The sequence below is a fragment of the Mustela nigripes genome, chromosome 6 (assembly GCF_022355385.1).
Source record: "Mustela nigripes isolate SB6536 chromosome 6, MUSNIG.SB6536, whole genome shotgun sequence".
In the NCBI taxonomy this organism is placed as follows: domain Eukaryota; kingdom Metazoa; phylum Chordata; class Mammalia; order Carnivora; family Mustelidae; genus Mustela; species Mustela nigripes.
The window spans coordinates 131,026,921-131,039,775 of NC_081562.1; the positions used below are offsets into that span (position 1 = coordinate 131,026,921).

Sequence of the window (12,855 nt, forward strand, 5' to 3'; positions counted from 1 at the left end):
AAAGGAAGGAACAGATTGTGGCTCAGATACCACAGACACTCACATTCCTTAAACTTTCTTTAATAAGTGTTTCTTCATTTGATGTATATCCTAGACATTTTGTAGAGATTTTAAATGGCAGTTTTTGGTTTTGTTATAATTTTTACCAGTCGTTTCACTGGGAAGAAGATCTGCATATGCCATCATTCCAAAAGTTGTCTCAGTCTCGTTACTTGTATCATAAAATTGCACCTAAATTATATAAGACTCCATACTAATGCAGTTTTAGAAATCACTAAATGTAGTGGTAAGATTATATATTAAGAGAAAAAGATTTGCATAAACAGAAAGCAGGGTACTCTTCTACTATGTATAAGCCTTAAATATTCATTCCATCGCTTTCTAGTTTTGAACAAGAGAAATTTCTCTTGGACCAGGTACATTTGGGGGCCGTTTGGTGATCTTGGTCTGATTTTAGACAGATTTAGACAGATTCTTGGTCTAGACGATTTTTATGATTTTCTCAGTTTCTGTATAATTATCCACCACCTTTTTAAGTCTTAAATATCATCACTGAACTTACCAAGAACAGTAAGTTCAGTGATGAGACATTATTGTCGCTCCCCCTGTCAGGGCCATGGCATCAGTTATGCTCTGTCCAAAGGGACCTGGCTGAGGTATATGTTGAGAGGCTAAATTACAACTTGTACTCAGTGTATCATAGTGTAGGACTATGTTAATTCCAGGGTGCAGATATCTATCTGTCTATCTATCTATCTATCTATTTATCTATTCATTCTTCTCAGTATTCCAGAATTCATTGTTTATGCACCACACCCAGTGCTCCATGCAATACGTGCCCTCCCTAATACCCACACCAGGCTCATCCAACCTCCCATCTCCCTCCCCTCCAACCCTCAGTTTGTTTCTCAGAGTCCACAATTTCTCATGGTTTGTCTCCCCCTCCAATTTCCCCCAACTCACTTCTCCTTTCCATCTCCCCATGCCCTCCGTGTTATCCCTTATGCTCTACAAATAAGTGATAATTGACTTAATTGACGTATGATAATTGACTCTCTCTGCTTGACTTATTTCACTCAGCATAATCTCTTCCAGTCCCATCCATGTTGATAAAAAAGTTGGGTCTTCATCATTTCTGATGGAGCCATAATACTCCATTATATATATGGACCATATTTTCCTTATCCATTCGTCCGTTGAAGGGCATCTTTGTTCTTTCCACCATTTGGTGACTGTGGCCATTGCTGCTATGAACATTGGGGTACAGATGACCCTTCTTTTCACTACATCTGTCTCTTTGGGGTAAATACCCAATAGTGCAATTGTAGGGTCATAGGGAAGCTCTATTTTTAATTTCTTAAGGAATCTCCACACTGTTTTCTCAAGTGGCTGCCCCAACTTGCATTCCCACCAGCAGTGTAAGAGGGTTCCCCTTTCTCCACATCCTCTCCAACACATGTTGTTTGCAGTCTTGTTAATTTTGGCCATTCTGCCTGGTGTAAGGTGGTATCTCAGTGTGGTTTTGATTTGCATCTCCCTGATGGCTAGTGATGGTCAACATTTTTTCATGTGTCTGTTAGCCATTTGTATGTCTTCTTTGGAGAAATGTCTGTTCATGTCGTCTGCCCATTTTTTGATGTGATTATCTGTTTTGTGTGTGTTGAGTTTGAGGAGTTCTTTATAGATCCTGGATATTAGCCCTTCGACTGTAGTGAAGATATTTGCGAATATCTTCTTCCATTCCTTGGGTTGCCTCTTTGTTTTGTTGACTGTTTCCTTTGCTGTGCAGAAGCTTTTGATCTTTATCAAGTCCCAAAAGTTCATTTTCACTTTTGTTTCCTTTGCATTTGGAGACATATCTTGAAAGAATTTGCTGTGGCCGATGTCGACAAGGTTGCTGCCTATGTTCTCCTCTAGGATTCTGATGGATTCCTGCCTCACATTGAGGTCTTTTGTCCATTTCGAGTTTATCTTTGTGTATGGTGTAAGAGAGTGGTTGAGTTTCATTCTTCTACACATAGCTGTCCAGTTTTCCCAGCACCATTTATTGAAGAGACTGTTTTTTTCCCCACTGTATATTTTTTCCTACTTTGTCGAAGATTATTTGACCATAAAGTTGAGGTTCCATATCTGGGCTCTCTACTCTGTTCCACTGGTCTACGTGTCTGTTTTTGTGCCAGTACCATGCTGTCTTGGTGATCACAGCTTTGTAGTAAAGCTTGAAATCAGGCAATGTGATGCCCCAGCTTTGTTTTTCTTTTTCAACATTTTCTTATCAATTCGGGATCTCCTCTGGTTCCATACAAATTTTAAGATTGTTTGTTCCAGCTCTTTGAAAAATGCCAGTGGAATTTTGATCGGAATGGCATTGAAAGTATAGATTGCTCTAGGCAGTATAGGCATTTTAACAATGTTTATTCTTCCAATCCATGAGCATGGAATGGTCTTCCATCTTTTTGTTTCTTCCTTTTCTTTCATGGGTGTTCTGTAGTTCTTTGAGTACAGATCCTTTACCTCTTTGGTTAGGTTTATTCCCAGGTATCTTATGGTTCTTGGTGCTATAGTAAATGGTATCAATTCTCGAATTTCCCTTTCTATATTTTCATTGTTGGTGTATAAGAAAGCAACTGATTTCTGTACCTTGATTATGTATCCTGCCTCACTACTGAATGGTGTATGAGTTCTAGTAGTTTGCGGGTGGAGTCTTTTGGGTTTTCCATATAAAGTATCATGTCATCTCCAAAGAGAGCCAGGGTGCAGATATCTTAATCCTAGTTCACACAGAGGTATCTTGTGAGCTTGCAGATATTTTTAAGGAATTTTCAGTGCTGGGGGGAAGTAAGACATGATCACCAGGGATTGTATGACTATACAGCCAGGGGCACCTGGGTGGTGTACTCATTTAAGCGTCTGACTCTTGGTTTCCGCTCAGCTTATGATCTCAAGGTCAGGAGATGGAGCCCTGCATTGGGCTTTATGCTCAGCGTGAAGTCGGCTGAAGATTCTCTCTCCCTTTCCCTCTGCCCCTCCCTGCCACATGCTTATACTCTCTGTCTCCCTGTCTCTCAAGTAAATAAATATAAAAACAATACCATACATCCAAAAGATACCAAGTGCAGTAGGAACTCAGAAGGAAGGATTACTTCTTAGAGGGACAATGGAAAAAGCATTTAGGTGAGGAGGTGGCATTTGTTAGGCCTTGAGACTGTAGAGAGCATTTTGACAAATGAAAATAAGTGCAGGGGGCTTCTCAGGGGAATAGAATTAGTAGAAGCATGGAAATAGAGTTCGTGACAGTTTTGGGTAACAAAGTGGTGATGTGGATTTGTTTTTAACATTGACAGATCTGGGGGGAGTACTGAGAAATGTGGTTGGAGAAGAATCTGGATGAGGCCAAATTGTTCATCATTAATGGTCTGTATTTGTTAGTCTCAGGAGTTGATTTTTTGGTTTTATTTTACTTTGTCAGGGAAATGAATAACTTGTTGAGCTTTATATTTGGCCACAGGAATTAAAAAAGTTATATAAGGTGTTTCAACAGAGACAATGTAGTATAAATAAGTAGTGTAAGGAATCTGTTAAATAGATGTTGAAGAGTTGGAAAAGCAGAAGAGATCACTAAGGTATCCGAGAGCTAATCACGGCAGGAAACAGCTACTATCCTTATATTTCTTATCAATAAGAGAAAGATAACAGGGGCATCAGGGTGGCTCAGTCGATTAAGCATCTGCCTTCGGCCCAGGTCATGATCTCAGGTCCTGGGATCAAGCCCCACAGTGGAAAGTGTGCTTCTCCTTCTGCCCTTCCTCCTGCTTGCGTGTTTGCTCTCTCTTTCAAACAAATAAGTAAAATCTTTTAAAAAAAAAAGAGAAAGACAATAATCTTAGTAGGAAAAGGACAAAACAATGTGACCATATAAAGAAGAATACAAATGGCCAATAAAACAACAACAGTAACAATAAAAATAATCCTTTGATGAAGAATTTTGGGAGAATAAGTATAATCATAATGGAAATATCAATTGGTATAGTCTTTCTAGAGCATTTTTTTAGTATGTATCAAAATCCTTAAAAATAACTGTTCACTTTGAGAAGATATTCTGAGACCATAGGTAAGAAGGCAAGGATGGGTTTAGATAGAGATGAGTTAAATTGATGAGCAGTCTTGTCTGCTTGTCTTGCAATTAGAGAAAAGCAGGTTATCTTGGTGTGGTATTCGGAACATTGCTGTGGTTACTGTAGACAGTCAGCTGGCTTCCTCTGAAAGCAGTCAGCAGCAGTGTCTTGCATGCAGTAAAGTAGCATAAACGTATGTATTAGCAGACTGGTTTCATGACTTTCTCTAGTAACACTTAAAATAGCTCAGAAGTTAGTGAAAGTTAGATGAATGCAGAGGGAAACCTGTGCATGATTCGATGCAGGGACATACCGCCTTACTCTAGAGCATAGCCTTGCTGATGGCCCACAAGCAAGGAGAGTGAGGAAGCTCAGAACCAGTAGATTTGACTAGAACCTAACGGGTACTCTTCCTTTCTGGGCTGTCTTCAGTAGGGATTGCCCAGAGAAGTGTCAGCCTTCAGGATGACGAGAAGTAATTCCAGATCGTAGCTCTGATAAACTATGGCTCCTGATGCTGGGGATTCAGAGTCTCATTTGATTGGCCTTGATTTGCACTGTGTCAACAGAATAACCCTTAATTATAATAATCACATTTTTACTATTTTGCATATGTTAGAATTAATTTTACCGCTATTTGAAAGGAGAAATTGTTTTTCTTTGTAGTCTAGATTATGATTTTAAATTGCTGATAATTATTTCTATTCCAGGAGCTTCCTATTCTAGATCAGTAGGCAGATAGCAAATATGTTTATAATTCTTTTCATAGGAAAACCTCCATTCTTACCAGACTCTTTTGACCGAATTCTTCTTGATGCACCATGTAGTGGAATGGGACAGAGACCAAACATGGCTTGTTCTTGGACTTTGAAAGAAGTGACATCATATCCACCATTACAGAGAAAACTCTTCACTGTGGTATGTGATGATACTTTGATGTGAAAGAAAGTTGCCCTTCATAGTTGGATGTTTCATTTGAGAGCATTGTTCATTGCAGTATTTTTCATGATAACCAGAATGTAGAAAGAGCCCATCGAGTGATCCATCAATAGGTGAACAGATGAGCAAAATGCAGTGTACACACAGAATGGAATATTATACAACCATACACAGGAATGAAATTCTGCTACAACATGAATGAACTTTGGAAACATTCTGCCAAGTGATAGAAGCCAGACACAGAAAGACAAATATTGTCTGTTTCCATTTATACAAGGTAACTAGATTAGGAACATTCATAGAGACAGTGGAATACAGGTTACCAGGGCTGGAGGGACAGAAGAATGGGGAATTAGTATTTAATGGGTATAGATTTTAAGTTCGAGAAGATGAAAAGTTCTAGAGAGATGAATGGTAGTGATAGTTGCATGACAGTGTGAATGTTTAATGCTACTGAACTAGACGCTTTCAAATGGTTACAATGGCAAATTTTAGGTTTATTTTATCAGACGAAAAGACAGAAAAAACCTAGTTTTAAATCCAAGAATCTTTCATTTATGTTGATCATTTTTTTTTTAAAGATTTTATTTATTTATTTGACAGAGATCAGAAGTAGGCGGAGAGGCAGGCAGAGAGAGAGGAGGAAGCAGGCTCCCTACTGAGCAGAGAGCCTGATGCGGGGCTTGATTCCAGGACCCTGAGATCATGACCTGAGCCGAAGGCAGAGGCTTAACCCACTGAGCCACCCAGGTGCCCCTATGTTGATCATTTCTTTCATTTAAAGGCAGTAGCAAAATTTCACTGAAACATTTAATGAATTCCCAACCTTCTGCTATATCTTAAAGAAGTCAGTGAGCTGTTAATATCATAGTTAAAGAATGGGATGTATAAGAAATGGAATATAAAACAAATTGCTCTTTTTTTATAGGGTTCCTGGATCATCTTAGCATATGAGAGGGGGGAGGTCCAGCGGAGGGAAACACTGATAAAAATGAGAAGAGACTGTTCAGTGTAGGATATAGAAGAATGGTAAAAACTTTGCCAATTGAGCTGGTGTCTAGCACATTTCGGGAGAAGCCCAAATAGAACGTATGAGGATTTCTTTCAGGCTTGAACAAATGATTCCATGGATTTCACAGAATGTAGAGCATTTGACCAAAGATGACTAAATCACTTCCCCTCAGCCCAGCAGTTATAAGTACATAGAGACCCAATAGTGGGCCTCTAAAAGTTGTCTTCGAGTACAGTTTTGCTCATCTGTCTAGTATCTTTTAAACATGAAGGATGCGCTGGTAGTAGATTATTTAACTTTTTCTCTGTACAATTTTAACACATCCTGGAAGCAAAAAAATAGAAGCTTTACTTATAGCTGAAACCCACTTTGACTTGAAAGTAAAATTAGGACACTGTATTATTAAAGATTTATTATTATTATTATTATTTTTAAGAGAGAGACGGAGAGATCAGAGATTGTGGGGAGGAGTAGAGGCAGAAGGAGAAAGAAACTCAAGCAGACTCCAGACAGCACAGAGTCTGACACAGGGCTCAATCCCACAACTCTTGAGATCACAACTTGAGCTGAAACTGAGAGTCAGTCGCTTAACCAACTGCACCAGCCAGGCACCCCAGGATACTATTTTAGAAGACTATGCTTTTGGGGACACCTGGGTGGCTCAGTGAGTTAAGTGTTTGCCTTTAGCTCAAGTCATGATCTCAGGGTCCTGGGATTGAGTCCCGCATCAGGCTCCTTTCTTGATGGTGAGCCTGCTTCTCTCCCTGCTTGTGCTCGTGCATGCTCTCTCACAAATTAAATCTTTTTAAAAAATTTTTTTAAAAAGAGTAGGCTTTTTGTTTTTTTTAGGTCCTAGCAGAAAGGAAATTTTAAAAAGTTACTTAGGAGTAGTTGCAGTGATCACAGGGAAGAGGAACAGCTGACTGTGTACAAGGGAGAATTTAGGATGTAGCAGGTTTGCCAGTCTGCACTGAGAGGTGTTAATTGAGAATGTGGACCTTATAATCAGACACGGCTTGTCTGGAGCTGTGCTGCTTCTGCGTAAGTGACTTCAGGTACATTGGTTACCACATATGAGAAGTGGAGACTATGCTACCTAATAGGTTCACCTCATTGGTGATGGTAACCATACCTCATGGTTATAAGTAAATTGAGAAAATCCTTGTAAAATGCTTAAAACCATAACTGGCACGAGTACAGTAATGGTTTCAGTTTTTTTTTTTTTAAAGATTTTATTTATTTATTTGACAGAGAGAAATTACAAGTACACTGAGAGGCAGGCAGAGAGAGAGAGAAGGAAGCAGGTTCCCTGCTGAGCAGAGAGCCCGATGCGGGACTCGATCCCAGGACCCTGAGATCATGACCTGAGCCGAAGGCAGCAGCTTAACCCACTGAGCCACCCAGGTGCCCCTAATGGTTTCAGTTTTGATCAGTCTACTCTAGTTAAGAAAGCACGATATATGCTATATACAATAAGATATATGTAGCATATGATACACTATATCTATATATGATATACTATATGTTATATAGTTTATTACATACTTGTATATACCATATAGTATATATGTGTGTATGTATATATATAATGTATTATGTATATATGTAATAATATACTATGTATAGTATATATTTTAAAGATTTTTCTTTGAAATGTTTTTAAGTGTCTGGGAGTCTGAAAAGATAAACTGTTATTTGGGAAAAACTCATTTTCTTATAATACCTATTTCCTGATTCACTTATTTACTGGACCATTTTTCATGGAGCACCTAAGGATAACATCATCTATGCTATTCTGGGTGCTGTCAAGATAGTAGCGAAAAAAATAACAACCTCTGCCTTATTCATGGAGTGTCTATTCTAATTGGGAGGAAAGGAAGCAGACAGCTGAGTAAGTTAGGAAGTCCAGTAGCAGAGCAGTAGCCCCGCGGAGCAGACTAAGGAAGGGAGGCTAGGAGCGCTGGATTGCAATGGTGGCAGTGTTTCCTGGGAGGGTCAGTGCCGGGAAGGTGGCCGAGACACAAAGAGAAGACTGTGAAGAAGCACTTGCAGACAATGAGAAGTTTCCCAGCCTGTGCACTGCTCCTGGGGTGGGAGTGGGCCATGTGTGTTTCGGAACAGCGGAGGCCAGTGTTGCTAAAGCAAAGTGAGCGAGAGGTGTGAGGGGAGGTCAGAAGGGCAGCCAGAGGCCTGCTCTGTGTAGGGCTTGGAAAGCCACTGTAAGGACTTGGGCATCGACTGCGAGTCATAGGTCAGGGCGTTTATAGGGTTTTTTTTTTTTTAAAGATTTTATTTATTTGTCAGAGAGAGTGAGCGAGAGCAAGCACAGGCAGACAGAGTGGAAGGCAGAGTCAGACGGAGAAGCAGGCTCCCTGCGGAGCAAGGAGCCCGATATGGGACTCGATCCCAGGACGCTGGGATCATGACCTGAGCTGAAGGCAGCTGCTTAACCAACTGAGCCACCCAGGCGTCCCCGTTTATAGGGTTTTGAGTGGAGAAGTTTTAAAAACAGTGCTCAGGCAGCTGTATGGAGAAGAGGCTATAGGAGGGCAAACAGGGAAGCAGGTTTTTTTGTTTGTTTGTTTTGTTTTTTGCCAATTACTTCTTTAATAGATCAGTTTTTGACATAATAACTCACATCAATTTTAAATACTATCACATAAAGCATGGTGGAGAAAAGAAATTTTGCTTCATAATTAGAAAACTCACAATAAAACTTGCCAAGAAAAACAAAAACAAAAAAAAAGCCATTTTGAAAATAAATACAGTCCATGCCAAAGTAGTATAAAATGAAGCCAGAAGTCTTCAAAAGGAAAAAATTTTTCTTCCCAATATTTTCTCTTTTATGGTTTCTGAAATTGGTGAGACACTCAAATTCAAGGGTTGCTGAGCTGTTCTGATTTGGCTCCTTTGGTATCTGTTTTTTCACCACTACTGTCCTTAGATTTATCTTCTTCCTTAACATCTGCTTTTTTGTCCTCTGTTTCTTTCTTGTCTTCTTCAATTCTAGCTTTCTTTGCTCCTTTCTTATGATCAGCAACATTTCTACGTCCTCCTTCTCCTTCATCCTCAGAATCTGAGAACTCAGATTCTGAAGAGGCTGTAGTAATCCAGGCCAAAAATGGGCTCAGACTAGGATGATAGCAGTGGAAACAGCCAAATTCTGGATAGATCTTAAAGGAAGAGCCAGTAGAATTTGCTAATGGATAGGGAGTGTGAGGGAAAGAGAGGCATTAAAGACAATACCAGGTTTGGGGCCTGAAACTAGCATATCTCTAATGGGTCTCAGAGGGAAGATAGATGTTCACTGTCGAATTGGATAGAAGACGTATGAAGAAGGAAGTGCGTACACGAGTACAGAGTTCAGAAAGGACTATGGTTTAAAAAGGTACATGTGTGAGTTTTGGCACCAAAAGGGGTATCTAAAGGAGTGAAACGGAATGATTATGTTCAGGGAAGTCTTGGTTTAAACGGATTATAACTGCTCTGAGAGAGTGAAATGCATCTAGTCTGGAACAGAGAACCAATCTTGGTCATACGGAACATTTATCCCAAACCCTTGAAAGGTATCCTAGCGATCTAAAATCCCGGAAAGTGTCGATCGTGCCTTGCGGTCCAGAGTCTGATCGTGTTTCTTTAGGCCGTTGAGCTGCTGAAGCCGGGGGGCGTGCTGGTCTATAGCACATGCACCATCTCGCTGGCCGAAAACGAAGAACAGGTCGCCTGGGCCCTCCGAACGTTTCCTTACCTTCAGCTTCAGCCCCAGGTAAGAATGATGGCAGTGTTCTCGGTATAATCTGACCACTTACGGAAACTTGAGCTTGGGTTGTTACAGGAAGAACTATGTCAAGCAAAACTTCTGAAACAAGCAGTAAACAAGAGTGCTTCTCTAATGAGATCCATTGTAGGCTGCCCACAGAGAATTTCCACCTCCCAAGTTTTTCCCTGTTCTCGTTCCTTGCCGTTGTGTGGAAATGCCCCAGAGCTCAGGGGTACTCGTGTTCCGTGCTTCTTTCACCCATGGCTCTTGCTTACGTTACTCAGAACGTTTTTTTCTAAAAAGTCGTTTTCTTTTCCCCTCCCGCTCCTGGATTTGCTGGTATGGAGTATGTTCAACATTTTTGCTCAGGTCACATCAGCAACAAAGAATATTGCTTCTTTATGGCTTCTGACATAAAATATGTAACATTTAAAAAGCTTTCTTATACTTTATTTTACTGGTCTTGGTTTTTGTCAGAAGTATAGTGTGACTACATTTTTATTTTTATTTTTTTTATTTTTATTTTTTTTAAAGATTTTATTTGCCAGAGAGAGAGCAAGCGAGTACACACAAGCAGGCAGAGAGGCAGGCAGAGGCAACGAGAGAAGCAGGTTCCCTGCCCAGCAAGGAGCCCGATGTGGGACTCGATCCCAGGACCCTGGGATCATGACCTGAGCTGAAGGCAGCGGCTTAACCAACTGAGCCACCCAGGCATCCCTAATGTGACTACATTTTTAACCCATGATGTTTGAGAGGAAGTTTAAATATGTAATCATGCTCATATTCAGTTGGATATACGGAACATCTAACTTCAGTACCCTTCTATACAGAACTCTAGTTAGCTAATTGGAATATATGAATAAAAAGTAATCCAGAGATGGTTTCTATACTTGGAAAGGAAGGTAATTGCATTGTAGAGGATAAGAAGACTTCAGAATTCACTTGAATTTTATGTGTGTGTGTGTACATATACATATACACTTGATATATACCTAAAAGAGATGGAAAATTTCCCCCATGGATTAATAAACAGTAGGTTTTTAAATAATACTTAAGTATTAACCATAAACATTTACACAGTGTTGACTTGATTTAGGATTACGGATCTTGTGCAGTTGAGATTCCCACATCTCACTCAGATCCTCATGATTCTGTATTCTAAACTAACTGACACAGCCTTAATTTATCTCCTAATATTCTAGTACATTCAAAAACAACAATAGAAATCTTTAATCATCCAATTAGTTTGGGTCAGAGAAAGTCACCTTTAGGTGCATGTGGAACTCCTGTCAGCTTTGGGGAGTGTGGTAATAAAGCTGAGTTTTCTTTTATTGCTGTTCGTGATAATAATGATCCACTTACGGAGTGACCACTACATGCCAGGCGGACTACCACCTTATTAAATAAAATCTGAGAACCGAGTATTTTATATGTTATACAGATGAGGAAACAAGAGTTAGGTGAAGTTACTTGCTTAAGATCACACAGCGAAAATGTGGCAAAGCCACGGTTTATGAGTATCTGGGGTCATAATAAAAACTCAGTCATCAGGAGACCAGGTATTACTACCCAGAAAAACCGCATGTCCATTCCACAAAGACATTTGTCTCTTTTTGGAATTGGTGGTACTTAGACCTCAGTTTTGTCTTTTATTTATTTATCTATATTGTTTTAAAGATTGTATTCATTTATTTGGGAGAGAAAGGGAGTACACAGCAGAGGGAGAAGTAGACTCCCCACGAAGTGTGGGACCTGATCCCAGAACCCTGGGATTACAACCTGAGCTGAAGACCAACACTCAACCTACTAAGCCACCCATGTGCCCCAGTTTTGTCTTTAGCTTAAATGTATGCGGGCACACTTACTAATGATAGGACGGTCACGTTCTCTCATTTTCTCCACACAGGAACCACAGATTGGAGGAGAAGGAATGATGGGAGCTGGCCTATCATTGGAACAATTGAAACAGCTGCAGCGATTTGATCCATCTGTTGTGCCATTACGGGACACTGACATTGATTCTCTCAGAGATGCCAGGATAGAAGACATGATTTGGCTGGCAAATAAGGATTGTATAGGTTTTTTTATTGCGAAATTCGTAAAATGCAAAAGCACATAGAAGAACTCTTAGGAATGAAAATTCTAAACATTCACTATATAGTTTTTTTTCCCCCCCGACTGTTGTCAGGCAGAGTTGCTAAGGAAACTGAAAAGGCTGCCAGCTGTTGTACCAGGGACCAAGAGATTTGATCAAGAGACTCTGCTTCATGGAGGAAGTAGTTAGGGGTGGTATATGGTTATATTTTGTATTTTGTAAATAATTTTTTTCTTAAGGATTAGCACAGTATAAAAAAAGGAAATGCCTGCAGATATTTGGAGTGTAGAGTGCATTTTCATTTGGGGCTTTGTGTTTTAATGTGTAAAGAATGCACATCATTTTTAATGTTAAAGTTCGTGATTCTAACAAAAGGAATAAAATGAGCGGTATTTAATTTGGTAGAAATTTTTCTTTGTTCTTGAGTTCCTAAAGTAGTTCCTAAAAATTCAGGGTATGGGGACTATAACGTTTTCCATATGCCCATAACTGAACTGAGCATTTTATCGGAATTTTTCTGCTTACTACGTGATAAATCAGAAATTTTTTTTTAAAGATTTACGTATTTGAGAAAGAGAGAGAGAAGCCGTGAGCAGGAGGGGCAGAGGGAGAGGGAATCTCAAGAAGACTCCGGGCTGAGCACAAAGCCTGACTGAAACCAAGAGTTGGATGCTGAACCAACTAAGCCACCCGGTACTCCTAAATCAACTCTTTCAAATGGTGTCTAGACCTCTCCTAAATGGTAGTGTGCCTTTACCATGTTTCTTTCTTTCTTTTTTCTTTTTTAATGCTTTTAAACTGAAACCTACAACAAATATTTTCTTCACTCTGTATATTAAAATTATGAGACTATTTCACAATTTGGGTACTTTCATCATCCATTGGAACAGCTTATACAAGTTAATGTGATATGAGTGGGGAGACAGAAAAGAGC

General features: G+C 39.7%; 1 protein-coding gene across 1 annotated transcript in view; it reads left to right on the forward strand.

The window, feature by feature from the left end:
- NSUN6 (NOP2/Sun RNA methyltransferase 6) overlaps nt 1–12,318 on the forward strand; it is a 62,333-nt gene extending 50,015 nt beyond the window's left edge. The window contains exons 9-11 of the mRNA XM_059405008.1: nt 4,885–5,033; nt 9,707–9,832; nt 11,733–12,318. Of these exons, the coding sequence (XP_059260991.1) occupies nt 4,885–5,033; nt 9,707–9,832; nt 11,733–11,945 (488 nt within the window). The 3' untranslated portion in view covers nt 11,946–12,318. The remainder of the gene's footprint in view (nt 1–4,884; nt 5,034–9,706; nt 9,833–11,732) is intronic.
- The last annotated feature ends 537 nt before the right edge of the window (nt 12,319–12,855 follow it).